The sequence below is a fragment of the Etheostoma cragini genome, chromosome 2 (genome assembly GCF_013103735.1).
Source record: "Etheostoma cragini isolate CJK2018 chromosome 2, CSU_Ecrag_1.0, whole genome shotgun sequence".
Taxonomy (NCBI): domain Eukaryota; kingdom Metazoa; phylum Chordata; class Actinopteri; order Perciformes; family Percidae; genus Etheostoma; species Etheostoma cragini.
Window position 1 is genome coordinate 3140710 of NC_048408.1, and position 27309 is coordinate 3168018.

At 40.0% G+C, this 27309-nt stretch overlaps 2 protein-coding genes and 1 long non-coding RNA gene across 8 annotated transcripts; 1 reads left to right on the forward strand and 2 right to left on the reverse strand.

The window, feature by feature from the left end:
- Positions 1-659: 659 nt before the first annotated feature.
- On the reverse strand, positions 660-18146 carry fbxo8 (F-box protein 8). Of its 3 annotated transcripts, none has more exons than XM_034893547.1 (8): positions 17898-18146; positions 14343-14445; positions 12480-12563; positions 11009-11153; positions 10603-10729; positions 10071-10189; positions 8878-9074; positions 660-4044 (listed from the first exon to the last, which is right to left on the reverse strand). In XM_034893547.1, exons 1-8 carry the CDS (start codon positions 17898-17900, stop codon positions 3857-3859), a joined length of 966 nt encoding a protein of 321 aa, XP_034749438.1. In that variant the 5' UTR covers positions 17901-18146; the 3' UTR covers positions 660-3856. The 3 variants fall into 3 exon arrangements, with proteins under 3 accessions (XP_034749438.1, XP_034749427.1, XP_034749447.1); XM_034893536.1 differs by lacking the exon at positions 17898-18146 and adding an exon at positions 17702-17726; XM_034893556.1 differs by lacking the exon at positions 17898-18146 and adding an exon at positions 17272-17494.
- LOC117957675 lies at positions 5373-7439 on the reverse strand. Its single transcript, XR_004659557.1, has 2 exons — positions 7096-7439; positions 5373-6936 (listed from the first exon to the last, which is right to left on the reverse strand). It is a non-coding gene; the product is annotated as an uncharacterized LOC117957675 (long non-coding RNA).
- On the forward strand, positions 17621-27309 carry cep44 (centrosomal protein 44). Of its 4 annotated transcripts, XM_034893508.1 has the most exons (12): positions 17621-17873; positions 17999-18096; positions 18614-18761; positions 18976-19113; positions 21218-21292; positions 21745-21834; positions 22974-23168; positions 23929-24075; positions 25133-25231; positions 25725-25796; positions 26499-26536; positions 27066-27307. In XM_034893508.1, exons 2-12 carry the CDS (start codon positions 18005-18007, stop codon positions 27124-27126), a joined length of 1155 nt encoding a protein of 384 aa, XP_034749399.1. In that variant the 5' UTR covers positions 17621-17873; positions 17999-18004; the 3' UTR covers positions 27127-27307. The 4 variants fall into 4 exon arrangements, with proteins under 4 accessions (XP_034749399.1, XP_034749390.1, XP_034749408.1 ...); XM_034893499.1 differs by lacking the exon at positions 17621-17873 and having other exon boundaries at positions 17979-18096; XM_034893517.1 differs by lacking the exons at positions 17621-17873; positions 25725-25796 and having other exon boundaries at positions 17979-18096; positions 27066-27309.

Below are 27309 nucleotides of genomic sequence, written 5' to 3' on the forward strand. Positions count from 1 at the left end.
ACTACAGCGGCTAACTTCGAAAATAACATTAAAATACAATTAGGCCTGCTCCCTTTACCTGGCCGGATACTCACAACACAGGTGTTTCCGGTGTTACATAGAATATGTTACCATGGCGCCGTCTACCTGCCGCAAATCATTCTGTGACGCGGGAAAAATCGGACCCGGGCAGAGGCATTAATAAAACTATATTAAAATAGCCTTCTATTCACTATTGGTCTTGTTTTGCTGTTACAGCTCATTCATGATCATCAAACGGAACATTAGTCTGTTTCAGAAACGTGTAGTTACATATAGTCACTTCAAATATCTTTCTAATTCTGCTGCAGCTCTGCATGTTAAGACAAACTGTGGCGGCTGCCACGACAGTCTACTTACCCACCCAAAAGCAGCAGAATGAATCCATTGGTGTTACAGTATTTAGCGATAGCCATTAGCTACAGTAATCTTACCACCATCAATTAAGGACTTGCTGGAGGGAAAAGAAACACATCTCTACATCACCTTCATCTACTGCAGAAGAAGAAGCAGATCTATCACTGAACTGTTCATCACTGGATATAGCAGATCAAATGAAATGAGGCGACCATCAAAGAAATGACTCTGTATGACAACCTCTTTTTACCTAAAGTTGTGAAACTGCAGGAGATTGAAACAAGTCAGCAAAATCAAGCCCAGATTTAATGAGTCAGATATTTGGAACAATTTCTCTGTACATTATGTCAGTCATAAAGTGTTCTAGTAACCACAAAGAAAAAAAAAAACACACAACAGGAAGTGGATTTCCTTCATAATTTAAAAATAAACAATTATAAGTTATAGAACTATATCAGTGTGCATCATCAGCAATAATCAATCTTCAATGCTATTAATGTTCTGAGTTCAGCCATGGTCAGATGTACAATCTAACGGCTCCTCATTACAGACTCTTAGAACAGAATTTACTTGGATAGAAAACAAATCAAATAAATACATACACGTTGGTTGGTATTGCAACTAGATATCTAGGATATGATATAAACCCTTAGTTATAAAAAGGTTGTTTTTATTTTTTAAACGGCTTCACTCCAGATGTTCCTACGGTTACATTCAGACCACTGTGACACCTCACTGTTAGCTGCGGCTACATGCTAGCTGCTGGGTCTCAAAGCTACTAGCACAGAGTGACAATCATGCTGCATTCAGGTCTGATGGGAATCATTGTTAAACTGATTCATCTGTAAAAATGCAACAGCTGAAAAATACACTGAAGTTATCAATATGTCCTGATGTGTACACCACACTTTCATTTCTCCAGACGCAATTGTAGTGTTGCCCTGCAGATGTAACAGACTTCCACTATTTCAAACATCCTGCACTGACAAATGTAATCCATCATCATGGTCTATTACTTCACCACACTGCTAATTATAGTGTCAATTAATAGTTTCTCGTTATTTCCATGCTTGCACTGTTAGGGAAGGCTAAATGACACTTGGATGTTGACTTTTTAGATGCATTCTAATCTTTTCTCATTCATCTCTGGAAGAATGAAACTAGAGCGGCAGTGGTGTTTTACAGTCATTATAAAACTACACGTCTAATTTAAATTGATGGATAATGCCATTGTATCACGGAAGCAATACCCATGTTTTGGTCTGTTTTTCAGGTGTTTTTGAATAACAATGGAAGCCTATGACTTAAGGAACTAAAGCTGAAGCTGTGTTAATTGTGTGTGCATTGTGCAAAAGTGAATCATAGCAGTATTACTTTTTTTAAACACAAGAACTTCATGAACCTCATACAATTTACTGCAGTTGTCCACAGACTTGCCAGTGGTACTGTTCTTCTGTGACAATTCAAGAGCCAACATTGTAGAATGACTTGATGGAAATCCTTCATTTTTACACTTAACATTGTCTTTCTCTACTCTTGGCTTTAGCCATTTCTTTGATAATGAAATTAGAGCCGAGTCTATCACAAAACAATGACTTCCCAAATACTATTTGACATCCTCATAAAGTAGCGTAAAATAGAAGCGACTGTGCTCTATTTGTTGCACAAGAATCATTTCACCTCAAAAGCACTGAAATTATACATTTTCCTAACGTCATGTGAGTCAGAAACAGTTTTGATACATTCAGTTTCAATCATAATCTGGACAAAATTGCAGAAAATGTAAAGTGGCTAGTTGTAAAACTGAAAAAAAACTTCTTTGCTTTTTTTAACCTGTGTTGCCTTTCAGATTCATTCTAAAACAATCCATTTAAATGTATGCGCTTTTTAACATACATATACATACATTAACTGTACATGTTATCATCAACGTTCTTATACTTGGAATTTTATCTTTGGTACAGAACAAATTTCCAAGTGCTCCAAAACCCATCACCCCAGCCATGTACTTTCTCCACTGGGGAAAAACATATGAAATAGAATAGAATAATTAAATGAATGCCTAATCTGTATGAATTTGGAGTTTAAATATGAGAGCAAAATCAACTCAAATAAAATGTAGGCCTACAACTAGACCAAAACAAAAGCTATATTACTGTAATATTCTGTCCATTATATGATCATCATCATTTCTTGCCAATTTACTGAGAGGTAGTTTTTTTTAATCGACATATTCGGGACTGCACAATTTGAACCTCTGCGCTATGCAATTCTTCTTTTTTACTCTTTGCTAACATTTTGTGAATGAAACCACACACTAACAAACAGAGTGGAACAGGTAGCCCTATATGGCAGTTTTAGCGGTGTTGATTATGGATATATATGTTGTTGTCTTGTTCATGTTACTGATAAAATGGAGAACAAAAAACATCTAGTATGAGCCACAGAGAACCAGATCTAGTTAAAGCTTGACACTTGGACATTTTGGACAATGTATCAAGTCAACTGATTAGCAGAATAGCTCCCATGTACCTTTGTCATTAGTTGCTGGTAAATGTAACTATTGATATCTGTGAATGATCTTGTGTTCGCCTCGTAATAACGACCCCAGTGTTTGTCCCACTGGTGAACGTAAAGCAACTGTCCTCTAGGAAATCAGCAGGTCTGTCCCGGCATCTGTGACAGGCTGGGGGCAGTGCTTCGCCTCCTCCTTCCACCAATCAGTAGTTATCATCTGTCAGTGCAGTTATCAGAGCTTATCTTACATAGGCCGCTTTTTATGTTGCTTATTTGATAGCTCCTTGCTCCTCGGCTGAACCGGAAGTTGTTCTGTCCCTTCTTCGTGAAGGCCGTCTCAAAGTCCTTATTTCCATAAAGAGGAGCGAGCATCAAGGAGGGGTCACCGTGGAGCTATAGGCGAGGATCCACAAGAGACACCATCCCGGAAGCCGTGCAGCTGAAGGAGTTGCTAACTCCCCCCAAAAGGCTAACAAATTCATGTGATGGATCAGGGTAAAGGACGTCTCATCCCTCTGAAACACCTTTGCCCATGTCCTCTCCCCTCCATGATTCCCTCAAGTCTCTCATGTGCCTCCTTGGTGGGAGGGACAAAGATGCAAGGAAGGGAGGCAAGTGGAGGAGCCAAGGAGGCAATTTAAGCAACATGAGAAGCAGCCATGGTGCCACTTTAGAACCTCCTTCTTTGCACTGACTTTGGTAATAAAGACATTTCAAATGTGTCACACCTTTGATTAAAATCTATGAACATTACTAATATTAGGTAGCACAGTCTTTCTCACAGTGCAGTGAACTGTATTTGTTTGTCGAACCTTTCTAGGAAGATTTATTGGTTGTCATGAAAATTGTAAAAAATCAATCTCCATAATGTTTCATACTTTCCAGACATGTATAGGAACCCAATTACCTGTTCCTATTCTTCAGTGCAGTATGAGGATTTCGACTGGTCTGCTGGCAGGTGGAGCTACGCAGCCACGTGGCCAATCAGGTATATGTTGTCATAGAGGTGGCCTACAAAGTCGTCTGAGACATTATGTGCTGCTCGGCGAGTGTTCCTGATAAACTCCCTCTTGGACATTTTGTTTTTGACGTGGGGGCTGGTCAGGTCGATGGACAGCAGGATCAGACTGTAGCATAGCACATACACCGCATCTGCAGAGAGACGACAGTAGGCCGTGATCAGCTTTCACATAAGAGCTCAGCTGTGTACGGCACTAAAGAGAAAAAGGTTATTAGTGTTCAAACTGAGAAGTCAAAGCCCCACTAAAGTCCCGTATAGGCTGAAGATTCTCTGGTAAGAGAGAGATAACCCTGTCATTGATATCAAGCATGCTACACACAGTCAGGACTTGCTTAAATTTGACCTCAGCTTCACACTACAGAACAATGCATAATACACTAAATTCAACCCCTTAAAGGTCCAATATGTAATATATTTATTGTAATAAATCCAAAAGTGGCCCCAGTGGGCAATCAGATATTAAGGAAACATGCTAAGTTGAAAGACTATTTTTTCTGAGAATGCCAATGCCAGTATTTTCTCCTTTTGTAATTTCCGTTCCATGACGGAATGTTTGTTTGTGTGTTAGCCTGTCTGTTGTTATCAACTGCCCAGTTGGACAGCCAGCTGTACTGTAGTACCTGTAAACGTGTAAACCCACCGCGCAGCAACTGTAGTGTACTGTACAGCCATGAAAGCAGCAAACAAACATGTGCGATCAACAGAGATAAATTCTACCCAACCTAAAAAAAACTGCATGTTTCTAACAGTTGCGTGACCAGAGACGTAACAAACCCCGGGTAAATATTGGAGATGTGTTTGAAAGATGGAGACAGGTTAGAGAACCAAAAGGACAATTTCCTTCTGAACAGCTTCAGGCTAACTTATCACGGCTACAAGGGACAGGCATTTTATGTCATTTTAACATTTCTGTACTCACATTGAATTATATAGCTAGATTACCTGAGTTGGTTACTTGCAAAAACAAGTAACCAACTGATGATAACCAACCTGAAATGTTTTGTCTTCTGAGGTTTTTATTTCGCAGTCATTCCATTCTTAAGCCTTAAACATGCTGAGTCACCTTCTCACAGTACCATCTTACCTATACATGCACTAAATGGAAAGATGTCAGAGTGGGGGGGCTGCCCATGGAAAGGCGCCCCGAGCAGTTGGGGTTTGGTGCCTTGCTCAAGAGCACCATGGCAGTGCCCAGGAGGTGACCTGGCACCTCTCCAGCTACCAGTCCACCACTATACTTTGGTCCATATGGGGACTTGAACCTGCGACCTCCGGTTCCCAACCCAACCCAACTCTCTACAGACTGAGTTACTGCCACCCCCAATAAATCCAACAGAGTGTGTGAAGTCAGGTGGAGAGGACATTAGTGTTATTTTTAATGGTTCCAACCGTAATTCTAAGCTGAGGAAGTGTGTCTGTCTAGCGGGTGGAGAGGACGATGAGGTTGTTGTGTTTTTAGCGGTTCTTACTGTAATTCTAAGCCTTAAAAGTGTGTCTGCCAGTTGGGCACAGATCTCCGCGTGAGCACAGGCTTTTATGACTGTTAACATAGCTAGCCTCTAACATTAGCTACTCCACCGTGCTGTGAAGGAACGTCTGGCTCTGTGAGACTAGCGTCTAGCAACATTGTTGTGGATGCTGCGGCCTCAGCCTGGCAACCTCCATGAACTTGGAGTCTGGGGAGGAAGGGGCGGGGGAGACGACTCTACAGTATTTTGAATTTGTACTGCAGTAACTATTTTAAATACTAGCTGTCAATATTACATATTTCATCTTTAACCCTCTGAGGACAAAAGACGCACTGGAGAGTCCAAGCAGTTTAACAACATTAAAAAGCATACTTAAAAACCAATGATACAAATTTAAAATGTACTTTATTTACTATTTTTTGTGAAATATATTAGCCTGCTTTTATGAACCCAAGACTTTGGTAAACTCATTTCAAGCACCAAAACAACTGAGTGTATGTATGTCATCACCAGAGATTTGAGAAATATTTCCGCTTTAGGACCACATTACATCTTTATCCATTGCTTTGGAATAATTTTGGGCCTCACTATACAGAAAGCCAAGTTTTTTCTGGACATTTTGATATGAAACACATGGGGATCAGTTATATGCAAACACTAATGAGAAGATATCTAAAAATCTGAGTAGCCCTCAGAGGGTTAAACCAAAATATGAATGCGGGAGGAACCACCATAAAGGCAGAGAAATAGTCTGTACATAAGACTTATTATTTTTAATTATATCTAAACAGGATGAATGAGACATATAAATGTACTGTATACTGTGCTACTAATAAACTCTAAGCTGTTCTCCACTGCTGTGCCCAATACTTTCCAAAGGGGATGGAAGGGGCAGAATAGCAGTGAAATAAACGGGCTGATTTCAGAAAGGCAGCCGCCCATCCATCCATCTCTAGCCTTGGGCTCAAAACCATTACACTAATCCGTCTAATCATATGAGAAGCTCCAAGGAGTTTACAGTAACAGAGTCAGGGATTGGTTTCTGTACGCTCTGCTGACATTAATAAAACCCTTAGTTGCTTATGGCACGGCCTATTGAAAATACTGAAGCCGGGGATTACTTGAAAATAAAACCTTGATGGTTTCCTCCTCATTTTGTGGTTGGGCCAATGGGTCAGAAGTGTAGCAGCTTCAAAATCCTTTTCGCTGTCACTAGAGTTTTTGGCGTTCTAGCTGCAGTGCTGATGTCTGGTTCAAGTTTAATGCCTCTGCCTTGAAATGTACTGAATGTATTTATGTTCTACAGAGGATAACGCCTCTTTCATTTTGGACCGTCCATGAGCTTTCCTCTAGCGCCACCTTAAGGTCATATTGTCACTGTACACAACCGTGAGTCCAATCGGTGTGCAAATGAATCATTTTAGTTTAACCCAGATGTATTGTGTTCGTGTATAAGTTGGCTGATAAGTAACAAGGCATTGCAGAATAGAAAAGCCTAAAATATGTTCAATGTAACATAGGAATAGTGTCACCAGTAAGGGATCATTTTTTGGACTCTTCTGCCTTTAATTTTTGCCCGGTCAGTTAGATTAGAGAGGGGGAAGACATGCAGGTCACAGGTCAGATTCAAACCCTGTACCTCTGCGTCTAGGCATGAACCTCTCAGTACATGTGCGCCTGCTCTACCACTGATCCAACCTGGCCACCACACACATTTATTTTTCAACTGTAAAATGTCTCCCTTGGCAAATATCTTGACACAAATCCTGTACCTTATCGACAATGTTTTTACATACATATTCTTTGTTGTTGATAGAATACATTTCCAAAATATTGTTAAATGTTAAATATTTGTACCAGTTGGTAGTAAAACTTTAAACAATTGTACTGGCACACAATGTACTGTGTACATTTAGGCCCCCAGAAGAGGAATTATCTTGACTATGAAATCTTTCAGAATCTGATGGAAAGATTACACTGAAACGTACTAAGCATGCTTCCTATGTCACAAACCATTTTGGTTATTACATTTCCTCTGGTGCTACTCTTTGGTCACCAAAGACGGAGATTATGGTATGCATAGGCTTGGGAAAAGCAACAAAAACAACGATGAAAACCAAGAAGAAAGTTTAAAAAAAACGTTGAGAATGGACAACAAGTTTTTTCACAGTTGACAGGAAGACAACACAAAGGTTAACTTTATGTGATATATACATTATAACAGATGCTTAATGTTTGATTACATCAGGCCTGGATACCTGTAATGAATGTCCTTCTGGTGGATCTTCTTAGTCTCTGAATCTATTAGACCTAGTACTTAAAGGGGCTGTAAAAAAGTCCACCTTTGTCGAGTCCAAGACTAGTCCAAGACCAGGACTAGTCGAGACAGAGTCAACACCGACTCCAAATGAGAGACAGAAAAAAAGAATCCTCTTCAAGACTCACTTGCCTGTTCAAAATGTATGTGATGTGAGAAGTATCTTCTATTTTAAGATGATAATTTTGCTTTATTTTTTGTACTCATCAAAAAGCAAGTGCAGAGTATTATGCCATTTGGTGAGTCCAATGGCCGACTCAAGTCCATGTCCAAATACCAACAAGTCCGAGACAATAGAAAAGCACTTCGAGTCCGGGCTCAAGTACTACAGCCTTGACTTAAAGCCCATACAGGTCCTGCCTATGTAGATAAACTGAAAACCACTTCCCTTTGGGTCTATTACTCTCTCTTTCTCTTTCTCTCTCTCTCTCTCCCTCCCTTCTCTCTCTCTCCCTAGCTTTTCCTCCTTGTCCTTTCTGTTCTATTCACTCAGGCTTCTCTATGCTGGACCATCATCTCTGTCCTGGTTGTTGGTGCCTTATTCCAGATGTTTTGGAATCTACATCCCCTACCTCCGGGAGATTCACCCTCATCTCCTGTCCTTCGTGTGAAGGATGTCCATGTCTCTCTCCCCCTCTCCCTCTGTGCGAATGATTTTCCCGTCTTCTCTCCCTCTCCTCCCTTCTGTGTAAATGATGCTCTTGAGTTTTCCATTAGTGTGTTTTTGGAGTCGGCCTGGATCATATTTCATTCATTTGTTGAAATTGATTTACATAACTGTATTTTACTTAACATTTTAATTATTTTAATTTGTCCATCAAATATCTACACTAGTTGCATAATGTGAGAGCTTTTAACAACTGTATTTCACTTTACATCTCAATTCATCTATAACATTATATTTTTCATAGTTGTAGTCTCTAGACCTGTCCAGGTAGAGTCGGAACCGATGAGACTTTATACCCGCATAAATTTAGTGTTAAGACAAATTTTGTTGTTTGCTACCAAAACCCTTTTTCACAAGTCTGCCTACAACTACAGTGTACAAGTTTAATTAATACCAATAGGCCTAGAACCAGAACTACAAAAAGCTTTATTGAGCATACAGTACATGTTCTGTATTTATGTGTGTGTGTGTGTGTGTGTGTGTGTGTGTGTGTGTGTGTGTAAGCACTAACCAGGACTGAGGCCCAGGTCTCTCACAAGGCCAGGATTACAGGTACAAAACCTGTGGCTGAACTTGGTGATGAGGGTTTCCAGATACTCTCCTCTCTCCTCTGGTGCATGGATGTGTCTGAAGAAATCCCGCAGAGCGTTGGGTAGAAACTGGTTACTGAAGTTATGGAGGGTCACCAGCTCGTCCAGGACATCCCGCCTGCACGCACATACATAATTACAGACTAAATGGCATGACAGAAGCAATCTTTTTTTTATTTGTACACAGTGTAAGGAAAGAATTACTAAAATAAAATAAAAAAGTCTAATCATTTCCGAGCATGGATGTAGACCTTCTTAAAGGAACACGCAACTTATTGAGACTTATTCACAAATCCATACATACTCTTGCAATCCCCTGCAAGCCTAGTACAGCCCAGATCCTGGAGGTAATCGGCTCCTTCTAGCCTACTGCTCCCAATAAGTGACAAAATAACGCCAACATGTTTCTATTTACACAATGTGATTTTTATAGTCACAGCGTGTACAAACAACAAGGTCACATGAGACACAGCCATCTTCTAACCATACATTAACCTAATTAATATATTAACTGAACTATATTCCCCACAGAAGACGAAGCACTTCTAGTTCCGCTACTTGGGCAGAGTAATTTGCTAGCAGCACCTGAGAATCCTTGTGGTTAGGAGCAGAGAGTAACAACGGTGCTTTTCAGGCGTTGTGCTAATCACTCCGCCCAACTAGCAGTTCTTTGCCTTCTAAGAATAGTTCCCAGTAATTTTACGGTTAGAAGACGACGGTGTCTCGTGTGACCTTGTAATTTATACACAACAAATCACAACTTGTAAATAGGAACATGTTGGCGTTATTTTGTCACATATTGGGAGCAGTAGGGTAAAATGAACTACCACCAGGATCTGTGCTAAGCTAGGCTAGCGGTGGGTGCAACAGACAGAGTTACAACACACACAGAAATGAGAAGCGTACAGTATGTATGAATTTATCTAACTCTGGGGGATACAGTGAATAAGCTAAAGTCCCAATAAGTATGCGTGTTACTTTAAGGCAATACAGAAGTACCAAATGAGCTGTTGCCACAGAAGTATTATATGTAAAAAAGTTAATGTTTCATTATCACAAACTGTTATGAAAGTCAAGTGGTGAGTTTGTGGATATTCTGTATTTCGGTTTTAACCTTTCATCCAGGTAGACCCTCAGCATCTTCCAGTTGAGCCGTCTAGTGTAGAAGATGAATTTAGCCAGCTCTGTCGGATGATCCACTATTATACCTTTAGACATGAAATACCCAATACCCTACACACACACACACACACACACACACACACACACACACACACACACACACACACACACACACACACACACACACACACACACACACACACACACACACACACACACACACACACACACACACACACACACACACACACACACACACACACACACACACACACACACACACACACACACACACACACACACACACACACACACACACACATCTTGTGAATGTATTGTACATGTAGGTCTAACAGTTTCATAATCCATCCAGACATACACACACACTGTGATGTGTAAAAACATCAGAGGTTAACAATAATGACATCATCAAGTACATCATTTTGTCATGACATTGTGCCAGACGCCAACATGTGCACACACACACACGCTCGCGCACAGACAGTGAGGTAGTGTGTGTTTACCTCCTGTGAGTTAGAATTGAATGTCAGGCTGCCTTCATCTAGTTGGAGATATAGTCTTCTGTATGAGAAACCAGCAGGTAGTCTTCTGTTGTAGATGGAGCAGTGTCCCCATGTGGACTTACACAGCCTGATGGATACACACAGCGGTTATAAAAGCACATCAAAAGTACAAAATACTGCATACATGTGGAGAAAATACAGGCTTGTCTGGCAAGTTGACAGACAACAATTGGCAAAGACAGTAGTTGACAGACACAACACTACCTTGAATATTCTGTCTCCTATAAGTCTACTGCCAGCATTTATTTTGTATACAGTACAGCAGAGCAAATACAACTGTTCAGAATCATTTATGAGCCTGCATCAAATCCCCATCTCATTGGTTAGAGTTGAACCGTGTCCTTACCCTTGCCATAGATATTCGTCATTTCCCAGGTCCTGCCACACACAGCCCGCCAGGCACAGATCAGTAGCATTCAGGTACGACAGTATGGTGATGCCTAATTCGGGTGGCAACATCTCCAAATCTATAAAACCGTGCTGTTCCCTACCTACAGTCACCAAGAAGAAAAAAGGAGAGAGGCAGAATTGTACAACAAGTAGATCCGAGCAGGCGGTCTGATTGGTCAACTAGACATTTAGAATGTGCTCAAATCAGCATGAGAGCCCAACCAGAGCTGTTAAAGCAACCCATTCTCATCACTTCAAATATGACTCCACTACTTCCATGTCAACATAAAAAAAACACAAATCAAAAATCAAAAATACATCTAGATTTTTCTAATTAGGGGTGCAAATCTTTACTAGTGTCCCGATTGGATTATGATTATCCCTTCAACGATTTGAATCGATTAAATATCACAACGCATCACGATGTTTCACATCCTCAATATTATTATATATATCTACACATGGTTTTCATCAGCTAATTCAGATCTTGAAGTGCCCTTTTATGGTATCTGCTCTTAAAAGAAATTCTTCCTGAATGTAGCGGGATCCGTTTACTGCAGACAGACAAAAGAAAATCCGACCGACCGTAAAATCCACCATGTAACATCATTAGGCATTAATCAATTATGGTCTGCCACTGCAATGATGCACTGTGATGGTTAGTTGCGTTTCTCCAAAATTTAAGTCAGCCTCAACTTCTTGCAACAGGCCCGCCGTGTTTTTTTGCGTTTCACCCCTGCAGTAAATCCCGAATGAAAACCTACATTCTGTGTGAATGCCCACTAGAAGTTTTTCAAGTCTAATCCTAATGGTGTGGAAGCACCACACTCACCACAATGAATTCAAATGAAGGCTGCTAAAATGCATGAATCATGTTTATCATCTATATCTGTTGAAATGTATCATCCTATGCGTAATACATAATTGCGTTATTTGTGGCATGGTGGCTCAGTGGTTAGCTCTTCTGTCTCATAGCAAGATTGCGCTGCAGAGTTTCATCCCCGCTCTAAGCAGGGCCTTTTCTGTTTGGAGTTTGAATGTGTCCCCGTGTTTGCACGGGTTTCCACCGTGGGGGTTTGGTTTCAAACCACCATAAAGACATGCATGATTGATAACTAAAAGGACTACAGCTAAAAATTGGCCGTCTGGCTGGCTGCCGCATTTACAGAACTGTAGTACATTTATGTGCATTGTCCAAATAAAGAAAGAAATCAATTGAAGTGATGTTTTTGTCTGAAGGTAGCAACCAATCCCTGTGTTTCTAACTGTGCTGACTGTATGCACACGGCATCTGAAATATGGAAAGTAGAGTGGCAACCAAAGTACTCTGAACAACCCCGAACAAAATTTAGAGAGTTAGTAGTAGCTATGTGATGTGTGTGTGTGTATGTGTGTGTGTGTGTGTGTGTGTGTGTGTGTGTTCATACCTCCCATGCGTGTTCTCAGCAGATGGTAGATGTCAGGGCCATGACACTGCTGAGGAACTCTTCTCTGGGGACCACCATCTCTCCCTATAGACAAACAAACATTCATTCATTACTTGATTTCTACTATTTAGCATGACAGGAAAGTGGGAGACTATCCCAGCATGCATTGTAGTTTAAGGTTGACCTGAAACACTGAGTTATTGAAAAGTAATTTACTGATGGACTGGTGTTCTCATAAAGCACTTTTGCAGCAAAATAGCGTCATTTTTTTAAATTGGTGCTACAAGACCAAAGAAAACAGTGAAAAGAAGTGGTTCTATTTCCTTTCCCTCAAAACATAGAAAACCTACAACTACCAGAATGCACTGCACCGGACGCATAACAATCCCACTGGGTGACATAATGTGAAAACTCTCTCATTTTACAATTTGATCTGAGTTTGGTCTGAGTTTGAGAGAGAGAGAGAGAGAGAGAGAGAGAGAGAGAGCTCCGCACGGTGCCACTGCAAAATAGCCTCAAGAAGGAACTAGTTTTGGCTTAACATGTCTACGTCCAAAAGTAGTTTTAGTCGTGCAACAGAAAACTCTGATTGGACAGATAGTCTAGCTAGCTGTCTGGATTTACCCTGCAGAGATCTGAGGACCAGGTAACCATAGTCCTCAGAAATCCACCAATGATAGAGGAAGGGGACATGCATCTGGCAACATTTCCTGCAGCACCGGAGCAATCTTGGAAGTGGAGCTAGACTATCAGCAAAGTGACCCTCTAATAAATACATAAATTACAAAGACTTTGGTATCATATTATTTGGCTCTTATTTATTATTACAGTTTTGCTCAAGTTATTATCATGGTTTTTCGTTCTTCATGTACAGTATTTATTTCTAGAATTTGTGGTACATTGTGAAAACCTGAAAACTCATCATACTGTAAATGTATGAAATAAGGTGCTCATGAAGTTTCAGCTGAATGGAGTTAGAGATGAAGTTCAAACCTTTATTTTGCTTTATTTGCATTTTTGCCAACATGAAACATTGTGGCTTCCTCAAAGTCACTTGGGACTACATTTAAAGATTATAAGAAAAGCTTGGATGTTAGAATACTAGGAGCAGAGCAACAAGGAAGAGACACATTGCTGGAGCTAAACAACAAGAAGACAAACTGAAACACAGGAGCAAGAATGACAGTCAGGTGGGGTCAAATTGGTAGACAAACTAAGAAGTGTACTTAAGTACAAATTTAAAGTACTTGTACTTTACTTGAGTATTTTCTTTTCATGCCACTTTCTACTTCTATTCCGCTGCATTTCAGAGAGAAATATTGTGCTTTTCCCCCCTTCTACATACATCTGACAGCTTTAGTTAGTAGTTACTTTACACATTAGGATTTTTGCAAACAAAACATGTAGTTTTTAAAATATGATGTTTTATTATAAATTAAACTACCCAACAATATAACAGACAACAAAGCATTTTAACACGTCATCACTGGGTGCTAGATAAGATTCTGAGACACCACAATACTGCACTAAGGGCAACATGTACAATTGGTTTATTTACATTTTAGCATACTATTTAAGCAGTTGCACATATTCTTTTTTTCCCCATCCTTTATATATTCAACTATTTGTTCTTATACTTGTATTCCTATTATTATTATTATTTCATGTATATTGTCTGTGTGTATATTGTATCCTAGTAATTCCTATATATTTATATTATGTGTTGTGTGACTGATGTATGTTTGCTGCTGTTACACCATATTTCCCATTATTTTGGGATCAATAAATATCCATCTATCTAGTCTCATACAAATGACATAGCCTCAGCCAAAAGTAACATTCATGTTAAAAATGTTAGATTACCTTGGTACCTTCCTCCTCCTCCTTGGTCAGCCAGTCGGTCTGCAAGCTCTTCCTGAAGCTGCTGCTGTTGTCTGGGAGGCAGCCTCCACAGTGCCTGACCCATCTATATAGCAGCACAGTAACACAATTTATTTTTTATTTATACTCTTTATTGATCCCCTATGGGGAAATTGCAATTAACAATCTGTTGTTATTACACACTACACAGGCCTGAAACACACACACACACACATGCTCAAGTCCTATCCATGCACTAATGGAGAGATGTCAGAGTGAGTGGGCTACCAGTACTGGACCAGCACCCTGTTGGCTGTTGCTGGTTCAGTGCCTTGCTCAAGAGCACATTGGTAGTGCCCAGGAGGTGAACTGGCATCTCTCCAGCCAATCCACACTCCATACTTTGGTCCGAACGGGGACTTGAAGCTTCTCAACCCCCCTCCCTGCTGACTGAGTTACTGCCACCAAACAAATAAAAACAAGTCACTTTAATAATGATATACTATAATGCGCTGTATCAGAGTTGACCCATATGACCCATATGGTAATATGTGGCAGAAGTTGCCTACACACTTCTCATTGTCTATTTTCTACTCTGGAACGGTCAGCATTTGACAACTGCTCGTATATCAGTTTACTGTACAGTATGTGCATGTAGTAATGTAATCATACTTATGATGATTTATTTTCCATAATCCCATTCATAAATTGTGCATGCAAACGTATTTTAATTACATAATACTGGACTAAAACTGGCTGTAGTTAATTCTAATCCATGTGTCCGTCCGAAACACTGTAACTGAATAAGATCACAAAAAGGTTATGACTCATACTTAATACACTGTACATGAATCATACTCTATGTCCACTGTAATGTATTTGTAGGCTGTCACTATAATGAAGGCTTACCACTGGTCATAGGGTCAGGATCAATCACTGCAATAACCCTCTAACACCACACATCCACATGAGTAAATTATATATTTAATAGTGTTGAACACATGATTTAAACAAGTAAATATCTGCTAAATATACACTGTACCATATCTACCTATACAAGCAGCTGTTTATTAATAATTCGTTATATTCCAGCACCAGTTTTACTTCTGCATTGCCTTATTATTGCCTTACTGCATGTAGCTGTTTGTTTACATGTATTATGCATGTGTATGTATTTATTCACTTTTTTATATACAAACCTATGTTTGTCCATAGTAGTTATTATTTGTTTACCTTGTTCAGGTCCATTTAAGAGCAACATTGGCCAAAGTCAAGTTCCCTGAATGAGTGACTATCCATAGAAATGCATTTGATTTATTTCATTAAACTATCCAATAGTAAGTTAAACAATTCCACACAGGTTTTATACTAAATCTGCCCATCTGTGGAAGTGCTGCTGCTTGAGATGGGAAGACAGTATATCTCTTGTTGTTATCATTTCTTCTGGTTACATTTTTAGATTGTAAAGCATTGCTTGTGTCATGTTGAGGCTTATGCGATGCAGAGAAACAACATGGGTCAGGCAAAAACTCCTTTTCAAGTTTCAAATAATATGCATAGCAGTCCCTACAGCATTTGGTAGATTTCGTCAATACAACACAGCTACCATTAATTCTATTTGGGTCACTTAATGACAACTACAGTTGTTTTATAATTCCCTGCAGGTTCTGGAAATAGATCAAATAAATAAATTAAGTATTACAAATGCAGTAGACTGATTTAATGTGTGAAGGCATGCTGGTATCATGTGCATGCAGCACCCAGGCTGTAGATGTTTGACACAGATGAGAGAGACAGAGAGAGAGAGAGAGAGAGAGAGAGAGAGAGAGAGAGAGAGAGAGAGAGAGAGAGAGAGAGAGAGAGAGAGATTAGGAGGAAAATCAAAATTGTTAGGTTTATGTATTTATAAATGAGAATAGGTTAAGTTCAATAATAAAATAGTTTATTTTCATTTATGTGATTGTGGTTACGATGTTGCAAATGTTCCACAGCTGTTTACACATTTCTAGTAGATCTGTGATTGTATTGTAGTAGATCTTTATGTACTTACATTTTTTGTTTTTATTTCACACTTGCTTTGGCAATGTAAATAATGTAATAAATAATAGCCCATTTGAATTAATTTAATTAAGAGAAAGAGAAAGACATTATTATCCTTGATGATTTGGCAATATTGTTATTTCTGACATTCATGCCAATAAAGCAAATTGAATTGAAATTGAGTGAGAGAGAGAGAGAGAGAGAGAGAGAGAGAGAGAGAGAGAGAGATATCAGACAGCACTGAAGTGTAACTGAAAGATTTCCTTCAGGATGAATGAAAGTATCTATCTAAATCAGATGACTGCGTGTGACATTATATACCAACCACTTACTCCAGTTTGAAAGTTAGCCGTTTGCATCACGGCAATAAAGGCACCTCCATCTACTCAAAGCATTGTCAGAATTCTTTGCTGACAAACTTCAAGATTAGCTTTAGATGTTAGTCGACTTATAAGTGTGTACCAATAAACAAAGCAGTCTTTTTTTAATAAAGTGCCCCGTCTTCCTTTCCCTTTCAGGCTGTCTAACGTCAGCTGTGTTGCATAAACACATTCTATTACACTGTTGTAAACATCAACGTTGGAAGTTCGAGCAAGCAAGGTAGTTTGACCTTTAGTCCCGCCCTACCTTCTATATCATTGGTCAAACATATCACAACATCATTCAAAATCGAACGTCATTGGTGGAATTGGCTATTAGTCGCAATCTCTTTTAACAAATCCCCGAGTTAGCTTACCGAGCTAGTTTAAGTTGACGAAGACAGTGTCGACCCAAACAAAATAGATTTTGCTGCACTTTCAAAGGACATCCGTCTATTGTATTTTATAAGCAAGGTGCAGTATTTCCTAATGATTACGATACAGCGAAGTAACCATGGACTATATAACGTTACCTGAGTTTAGTGAGTCCTCTGACAACCCGACCTGCACACAAGTACAGCTGGAAACGCGGTTTCTCTGCTATCGAATGTATCCAGTTGTCATTTCATTTAGCCAACATACTAAAAATTGAGCAGTTGCTCCTTAGGTTCAGGGGGAACCCTTCATACCGCGGTCTATCATCGGTTTGACACCATGGATGTATTTTAACACACTCCTCCTCCTCCCGTCACCTCTGCCCCTCCCCTGTTCTCCACCCAGTGATCACAGAAACATGAACTGAAGGACAATTTAGAATTTCACAACGATAATTCAAACGCATTCTTTTTCTATGCAAATGTGCCTTGCCTATGCCAAATTGACAAACTAGCTAAACTAAACGAAAAAGGCAGAGAGGTGTGCGTAAAGGTTAGTTACGTCAATGACGTCACCTCGTTACAGTACGTGGGAGGACTTACGTGTAATAGCCAATCCTGTTTCGTGCTGTTGATCACCCGGTAGAAACAAAACTATTACTGAAAGATTCTTGCTAACGACCAGACATCGAAACCACCGCATTTTCATTTGCATATCGAAACACAACATCGAATGTTTTATGCAAAGGAGCTAACGTTAGGTTTGCAGTGTCGTGTAACGTTACCATTTTCGTGTTACCATGACAGACTGACCAACGTTACTTAGTCTGTAACGTTAACTTCGGTAACGTTTCTGTTCGGGTTGGCGCTTCTCTCTTTTTTACAGATACAAATGCTGTCTTCAGGAGACGTCCATGGTTGTCTTCGCAAACTGGAAACTCTCCTGTGGGTGATAAAGTACCCAGGATATGTCGACTACAATGGGTAACAAAACAAAACAAAAGCTTCTGTTATGCTATCTGTTAGATGTGTTGTTTTGTTGTCACTCCCCGATTTGAGTCGCGCAGCCTCAATTTGAACGGTTTACGGCAGAACACGTCATACCCGATGAGAGTCGAGTCAGATTCATAGACAGTTAGTCAAATAAAGAGACATCTTTATATGTCTATGGTTAGACCGCCCCTGGTCGAGTGCAGATGTTAGTTGCGCAGGTTCAGATCTAAAAGGTTTACGACATAACTGTCATACTGAAATTGGTGAAATCCATGAAATAATAAAGTTTATCATTAACAACAATAACAGATGGGAATTATTTCAAAAAAGTTTTACCTATCTACGATTGTTTGATTGCTAACGTTAGCTCAAAACGCCATTTAAGTGACAGCCTACGTTGTGTGTCTATTTCCAGCAGTGTGCAGCATGGACCTTACACCTCAGATTCTCTGTTTTCTCATTTGAATTTTCTCACAATCTCCCGCGTTGTTCTTTGTTTTTCCACCAGCCTTTCCAAAGGAGATCCCTCCGCTTTTCTACCAATTGTGAGCTTTACCTTCACCTCATTCTCTTCACCTTTTGCAAAGCAACTATTGGAGGATGGACTGGAGCTGACTGGCAAAACTGACCTCCGATTCACTGACACGCTTTATAAGGTAGCCCATACACACATTCTGAGAGCTTTGTTTTTACACATGTAGCATTACGAAATGCTATCAAAGTTCTTAATTCACATTAGTCCCTTCCCTCTGTGAAGCACAGTGACCACTAACCCACTAGAGTTCAGTGGACACTTACTTTTACACTCACTATTATTCTACTACCATGCACTGCTCTGTTCAACTTTGAGCGCGTGTTTTGTATGTGTAGGTGCTGCGAGATATCTTCCACTACAAACCCATACTGACCAAGCAGCAGTTCCTCCAGTGGGGTTTCTCTCTAAGGAAAATCTCTGTCACCTGTGACATCATTAACTTGGTCTTACAGAAACACAACCAGCTGAAGAAGGTACAACACTTTTAATGTTTTTATTTGAATGTCTATTTGTGTATTTAATGTAGATTCATATTCTGTAACTGTATTCTGTAACTATCTTTGACATTGGTCCAGTATTATGCAGGATTGCTGCAGTCGGCAGCAGCAAACAAGCTACAATGTAAGTTAATAGGGCATTTGTCCAGCTTGGATTTACCTTCAGAAAAGTACTTGTTTTGCTGCTGATAGACTCAGATTATTATTCTAAGTGTCCGACAACAACAAGGATTTCTAAGGAAGTCAACCTTTCTGTTAAAGAGTAAGATCCTTTTTTTAAACATTAAAAAATCTACGAAATAAACCCACCAGGCTCCATGTAAATAAACAGTAATTTAGCATCGTAAAGTACACCTCATTCAAAGTGGACAGAAACAAAATAAAACTATGAAAAACCATTTTGGGTCATCTTTCCACTTTTCCAACCATCACAACTCTAGTCTTGGTTGAAATAAACACATAGTTTACTAATTTACATATGAAAGTCTGTTGACTATATACAGCTAAAAGTATATATATATATATATATTTTTTTAAATGGACTCTAGTGGATATAGCGCAGGCGTCTTCAAAGCTGTTTTTGGTTACACAGAAAGGTCTCAAGTTTTAAGTTTAGTCACATGCATAGTCATACATTTACAACAAGCAGTGAAATTAATTCTTGACTCCACTTCAACTGTGCTATTGCATAACTAAGACTATAATTAAGTTGAAGAATATAAGTTAAGTTTAAAACATGAATAAATAAGAAGCTAAAGATTTAAAGAGATTTCCCACCCAGACTCATAAGCTCGTAAATTAAACCTTGTATTACTATAGTGCTCACTAAAGTAGATCCAGGGCTTAGAGTGCAAGGTGCATTGTGCAGTTTGTCAGCCAAATTGGCGTGCGCAAATGGGACGTTACAAGAGTGCCTTGACTGTTTATACTCCTGCGTGGTGGTCGCAACACTAGTTGCAGTCTTCTTCTGAACAGAGGGGGCATTAATGAGCAAAGGCTACCGTAATTGCTATTTCTTGGACTAGAAAGAAGGTAAAATACGGCAGAACTGGCAGCAGCATTGCCATCAATTCCTACTTTGTCGGATCAAGCCTTTCATTCACCATAAAATAACTCATCGTAAGCCAGTAAGTTTACAAGAGAGACATGCAGTCACTCTGAGAGTCCTCGTTCAGGCTTCCTGTTTCCGCTCTGTCGCGCACCACTGAAAAATAAATAGAGTGGTGCGCACTCTCTGGACACACACTCAAAATCCTGGCACGCCAGGGAGATCTACGCCATTTTGGCGTCACATTGGCGCACGCACGCTTGGATGCGTCAACTGTAAAACAGTTCTTAGTCTGGCACCATGATGCCAGACTCTCTAACTCCTCCCTGTAGGCTGTCTCATTGTTTTTGGATATGGACCCCCAGCATAAGAGGGTTTAAAGGTCTATCTCTGAAGGGATACACTTAGAATATCAATCTGAGCCTGTCAGTAGCAAAACAAGCACTTTTGTGAAGTTAGATGCAAGCTGGACAATCACCCTAATAACATACATTGTAGCTTGTTTCTCCGCTGCCGACTGCCACGATTTGGCTTAATGCTGGACCAATGCCAACTATTGTTGTTCCCATCAGTCACTTAGGAATAAAAACTACCCAAGTAAAAGTAGCAATCCAATAACATTAGACACTTTTTGTAAATAAAGACTTGGCAAGGTGTTTCCCGCTGGCCATTAAGGCGTCCTGCCACCAAGATGGAAGAGCGTCACTGCCACTACTACTGGGGCCAAAATAGAGCAATTGCCCAAAGTTGGATGACAAGATAGTTGGACTGTCAGCTCTTTTCAAAAGGTTATTGTGCTTTAGTTGCAGTTGGCCTGTGTGTTCCAGTCACCATACTAAGGGACAGCCATGAAGCATACTAGGGTAGCAGTAAATAAATACTTTAGACCTAAAACAAATTGTCTGATACCACTATCTGTGCCGCAAAAGTTATGAAGACTATTGGAAATAACACAACAGTACACAAACATCATTCAAGAAAAAGCTATTCTGTAATGTGTCCAATAGAATTGTGTGTTTATATGTGTTGTAGCCGAAAGTCCGATGTCCTGCCACACACAAGGATGACAGAGGGGACGCTAATCCAACAATGGCTGATGCAGACACTGTAAGTATAGTGTTAAATTGCCATACCGGAAAGTACAGCTGTGGCCTCTGAAATGCAGCAATGTCTGCCACCCCATCACAGAAAATGCATGTGCACAGTACTGAAAAATCTGACAAAAAACAGATTATTTATTTTTGACATGTTTTACTTGAAGTGACTATATGTAACTTTTTAATGTTTCTTAAAATGTGAAATTCTTCATCTGATGATCATAAATGACCTGTAACAGCAAACAAGCTATTTATATTTAGGTTTTGCCTCTGCCCGGGTCAGATATTTCCCTCCGAAGTCACAGAATGATTTACAACAGGTAGTTTGCGCTACAGTAACACATTGTGACGCGACACAGATTTCAGTGGAACCCCGGAAACCTGTGTTAGTGCATCCAGCCAGGTAAAGAGTAGTAGGAGATACCTTTGTATAGACCTAATTGTATTTTATTTTTATTTTAGAAGTTATCTACTGTAGTTATGGCTGATACTCAGGATACTCCATCACAGGAAAGCAGGAAATTAAACGAAGAGCATCTAAAAGCTAAAAAGGTAATTGAGAGATGACGGGCAAAAATACTGTAACATGCACGATATGGATCTGCTCACACACACTAGACACCAACACTGTTGTGTAACACATCACACCTATTGCAAAAGGCATGCAACGTAAAATGGCTCAGTGTTTAGCACTGCCACAAGACATGCATGCTAGGTAACACCTGCCCTTGCCCTTGACTTAGGTACTAGCATTACAACTTGAGTTCCTCCCCGGGCGCTGGACTATGACTGCCCACTGCTCCTAATTAGTTAAGATAAGTTAAATTCAGAAGATACAGTCGTGTATGTGTAAATGTACTTGGCACACAAATAAAGGAAGGGAAATTAAATGAAAAGGGTTCCTCGTGAATGGATCCATTCTGGGTAATTCTGTGGTGTGTTTTGTTACCTGGAAGTCATTTATACTTGGCTAGGGTCGTTGTCCTTTTGAAAGATGGCGCATGGTTACAGGCACATAAATCTTATAGGTGCTCTAAGCGATGTCACACATGTTTTAGGATACATTTGTTGTCACAGCAAACATCTCTATCCACAAGCTGCCTGTCCCCAGAACACACTGTAAAAAACATCTCCTCACTATCTGCTAGCTGCCTGTCCCCAGAACACACTGTAAAAAACATCTCCTCACTATCTGCTAGCTGCCTGTCCCCAGAACACACTGTAAAAACATCTCCTCACTATCTGCTAGCTGCCTGTCGCCAGAACACACTGTAAAAATCATCTCCTCACTATCTGAACACACTGTAAAAACGTGGTCTCTGTAGACAGCCCAGGGTCTACAAACAGCAGCCAAAAAACTGCCCACCTGCTCAATGAAGCAACAGTGTTCCAGCGTTCCAGCCAATAACCAACCAGAAGGATTTGGGGGTGGGGGTGGGGGGTTAGTGTGTGGAAGCACAGAAGAAAGGGGACGGCATGAGGAGGAGGGAGGGGCGAGCTAGTCTCGTTTGGTTGGAAAATACTTTGAACGTCAACAAGAAGTAATGTCACCCAACGTGCTTAGAGGACCTTTAGAGTCACATTAGCAGGACATTAGGGGGAGGCTATTTGCAAAAAGTTGGGATGAGTCAAACAGATAAATGATTAGAAATGTGCATAGTTGAATACCATTGTGTTTTTATGTGTTTCAGATCTACGAGAGGCCATTTGTTGTGAATCACGCAGAAAATTGCTCCACTTCTCCCTCAAACTCCTCCCACGCGGAAGCATTCTCCTCCCATTATGAAACCTATACCTCTCATAATGATGTGAACTCCTCCAATTCTCCTGGAAATGGAATCAAAGAGCTGGCAGGACAAGAGGAGGACAAGGATAATATTCTTTACGTAAGCATTTACCAAACCAATAGAAAGACTAAAGGCTGTTTTATACTAATATCTACGCCGTTCCTACGTGAAAACCTATGCCGGACCCTACACCGTAGCCTGAACCTCTCGAAAAACGTAACTACACGTCGCGGCGACGCACATCTCTTGGCCGTGGCTTTGTAGTCTCATTTCCTGGTTCTCCTTCTCCATAAACAACTTGAAATCAAGGAGAGGGTAAACTTTTCTTGCTGCAGATTACCCACCGTGGTCAGAAAGAACAAGGGAGACACTTTGTTCCTCCCACTATGACTCTTGAGTCAGTACTCACTCCGAAGCTAATCACAACTAACCTACCACCCACTCCCCACACACACACAAACACACAAATATGCCGGCTCGACGCACACATAAGCGCACAAGTCTAGACGTCAGGCCACTTACTTAGGCAACAGCGAAAGCTGTGCGTGGAGACTCCGCACAACCATAAATCAGGCTCAATATCCTGTCCCTAAATACTACAAACAGGATTGGTGACATAGCGCAGCCCTGACAGAGGACAATCCTCACCTGGAACGTGTTCGACTTTCTGCCGAGAGCCCGGACCCAGCTCTCGCTTTGGTCATACAGAGATTGGATGGCCCTATACTCCCACAGCCCCTCCCACAGTATCTCCCGGGGGACACCGATCCATATCCACAAAACACATGTAGACTGGTTGGGCATACTCCCAGTTTGAACACATGCCAATATAAAATGTAATATGACTGTCTTCTTTCAGTTATCAGAGGTGGAGGCAAGGCTGTCAGCACTGGAAGCTCAACTCGGGGGTCTTTTGTCTAGGCTAGACAGGCTTAGTATCCTGGAGAAACGCCTGGAGGGACTTGACTGCCTGGAAGGACTTGACAAAACGAGAAACACAGACAAGGTGAATAAGTCATTATTTACGCTACTTCTTTAATATTTTATTTCATCTATTTTACAGTGTGTACGAAAAGTATTCAGTGCTTCATTTTTTCCACATTTTGTTATGTTACAGTCTAATTCTAAAATTGATTCAATTCCTTTTTTTGCCTCAAAATTCCCCATAATGTTTTTTTGAGATGTTTGCAAATTTATAAAAAATTAAAAAACGAAGAAATAAGTACGTAAGTATTCACAGCCTTTGCAATCAAGCTCAAAATTAAGCTCAGGTGCATTCTGCTTCAACTGGTCATCCTTTAGATGTTTCTACAGCTTAATTGGAGTCCACTTGTGGTAAATTCAGTTTGTTGGACACGATTTGGAAAGGCTACACCTTGTCTATATAAGGTACCACAGTTACCAGTGCACATCAGACCAGAAAACAGGTAAGAAGTCAAAGAAATTGTCTGAAGACCTCCGAGACTGGATTGTCCTGAGGCCCAGATCTGGGGAAGGGTACATATAAAGTCAGGACAACGATCCTAAACACACAGCCAAGATATCAAAGCAGTGGCTTCAGGACAGCTCTGTGAATGTCCTAGAGTGGCCCAACCAGAGCCCAGACTTGAGTCCCATTGAACATCTCTGGAGCGATCTAAAAATGGCTGTGCACCAGCGCTCCCCGTTCAACCTGATGGCGCTTGAAAGGTTCTGTAAAGAGGAATGGGCCAAACTGGCCAAAGATAGGTGTACCAAGCTCGTGGCTTTATATTCCAAAGTACTGAGCAAAGGCTGGGAATACTTATGTACATATTATATTTTTATTCTTTATTTCTAATAAATTTGCAAACATTTACAATTTAAAAAATCCTGCTGTCATTATAGGGCATTGTGTGTAGAGTGAGGAAGAGAGAGAAAAATAAATAAATTGAATCCATTTTGGAATAAGGCTGTAACATAAAATGTAGGAAAAGTGAAGCGCTGTGAATACTTTCCGTGTGCATTGCATATTGTTCTTTAATTGGACAGAGAGCAAAGTTACAATTGCAGTTACCTTTTCTATTTATCATCTTCTATTCAAGAATGAAGGACAAGTCATCACTATATCCAGAGAGAGCTGGGAAAATCTCATGAGCAGAGTCCTGTTGTTGGAAACTAAACAAGATCTCAGCAATATGCAGGTAGTGTACAGGCTGTAAAAGTTTATTTAAAATTCATCTCCTTGTAGACTGGATTCACTCATTATCTTGTCAGTTTCTGCCTGTTATTGTGTTGATTCATTTAAACATGTACAGGCATCTTCACATGACAATTGCGGGGTTGTAACAAATTGCTAATGTGATCAAAGCAGGAAATTAAACAATTCACTGTGATAATCTGTGCAAGTATCTTACTATGCTACTGTGTAATATTTGAAGTATTTATTCTTGTGACAAATACAATGTCCCCCACAGTTGTATCCTCCAGTTACAGTGTTGATAATTTATTATATTTAATAAAGTAAACAGTAAATTCTCTTCATAGTTGGCCACTCTTTACTAAATTAAACTGGTCACCTTCATAAGTGGTTAAAAAGGGATTAGCTTGAAACTAGCACTAAGCCAGTTTTGAGATGAATCCTTGACTAAATACATGTTTAAATGACCGTCCCCCTTTGCTTTACACCTTTCTTAGCTAAGTGTCCCACCTCCATGTCCGTTATCTGCCTCCTCCTGTTCCTCCAGCTCCATGTCGGACGCTTCAAAGGTGAGACAGACAAACGCGCCTCGCTGCCACTATGGATGAACAAATCTAACCTTTTCTAGCTTTTCAATGATTAGGGTCATCATTTTGTAAGGAACATCACCTTTTGGTTGTATTATTTCTTTCATGTGCTATTGTGCAGTGTTGTTAACATCTCAGGGCATTGTTTTCCCTGACCATGCATTTAAATAGGAATGTCTTACAAGGCGCAGGCAACATCCAGTTCCCTCCATAAAAAAATAAATAAAATAAATTCCAAAAAGCATCTTCATTTTCTGATGAGACTCTGTAGAAACTAAGTTGTTGAGGTTGTAGATTTTGTTGTTGTACTGAGTTGCATCATACTGTAAAGTGTTATTTCAGCATTATATTGTCTTCTTGTGGTTCCAAAATGACTTAATAAATATTATTTCTGGATTTCTTTTACAAATACCCTTCTAGTTTGCTATGTGTGCCAGAAGACAACTTAATTAATTCTAATCATTTTAGATGGTGGCATTAGCAAACACATTTCCAAACAGAAAGCAAGCATGTCTCAAATGTCATGACTGGAGGACAATGGGTACTTACTTGCTCATGCATAATTTGACTAAACAATACAAACAATACATAAAAAACTAGCTAGCCATCTTCTGCTTTCAAGCTGCAGTAAGTCTTTCTTCAACAAGAGCAAGAACTATATATTTCTTGTCTGTCTTTATCCAGGAGGACCTCAAGGACAGGCTAGAGAGGATCACCAACATGTAAGCTCTTAATTATAGTTTTTCGATATCAGATAACAGTTTCTCTGAAAATACTGTTTTCTACAGACCTGAGAAACGGCCGCTGAAAAGGAGTTCAGAGATTGTTCTGCTCCCTGATTTTTATGACCTTGTGGGCTTAACTTTGTGTTTCAGTTTTCCCAATTTCTGTTTTGACAGGTTAAGGCTGCACACAAATTCTAGCGCCAAATCTGGCTCACCTTTGTTATCTGTTATGGTGTCAGACTGTTTTGGCCCTCCAACAAAACTACAGAAGTTAGCTCTGTTTAAGATCTGATTCTTTTCACGTAGGGATAATTACTACATCCAGCCTGCTTCGGTAATAACACTTGGCCTTCCAACCTAAATCCTATGAATGTTTCTTGATTCTATAGAAAAGGTGTTGGTGTAGCGGCAATATTTTAAATCATATATTTCTAATACAGTATTGTTTTGCACTTGTCAGATAGAACATCATTGGGACAAAGTTCATTTCATGATTTCTATGTTTGTGTATGTCTTAAATTTGTAGGCTGAAGAGCACCTCCAGTCTCCTGAAGAACACTGAATCCTCCACAGCACACTGCACATAAATAATGTTAAATGATGTAATATTGCACCACAATGTTGGTGCACTTTTCTATCTTGGCATTGGTAATGTACCTTATTAAACCCAGTATTGCATTGTTGGACCTATCTCCACAGCACATTGTCAGTGCTGGAGTATGGTCTGGCTACAACATTTATCAATTCTGGGATAGGGGGGAAAAAATCAC

Excerpts from the sequence above, each read along its gene's own strand:
- cep44 (XM_034893508.1), top strand. The coding sequence starts at position 18,005 with ATGCTGTCTTCAGGAGACGTCCATGGTTGTCTTCGCAAACTGGAAACT. Across the intron at positions 18,097-18,613 it reads GGATATGTCGACTACAATGG|CCTTTCCAAAGGAGATCCCT; the intron begins GTAACAAAACAA and ends TTTTTCCACCAG. Across the intron at positions 23,169-23,928 it reads ACAAGGATAATATTCTTTAC|TTATCAGAGGTGGAGGCAAG; the intron begins GTAAGCATTTAC and ends GTCTTCTTTCAG.
- fbxo8 (XM_034893547.1), bottom strand. Across the intron at positions 11,154-12,479 it reads GCTGAGAACACGCATGGGAG|GTAGGGAACAGCACGGTTTT; the intron begins GTATGAACACAC and ends TGGTGACTGTAG. Across the intron at positions 4,045-8,877 it reads AGACCTGGGCCTCAGTCCTG|ATGCGGTGTATGTGCTATGC; the intron begins GTTAGTGCTTAC and ends GTCTCTCTGCAG.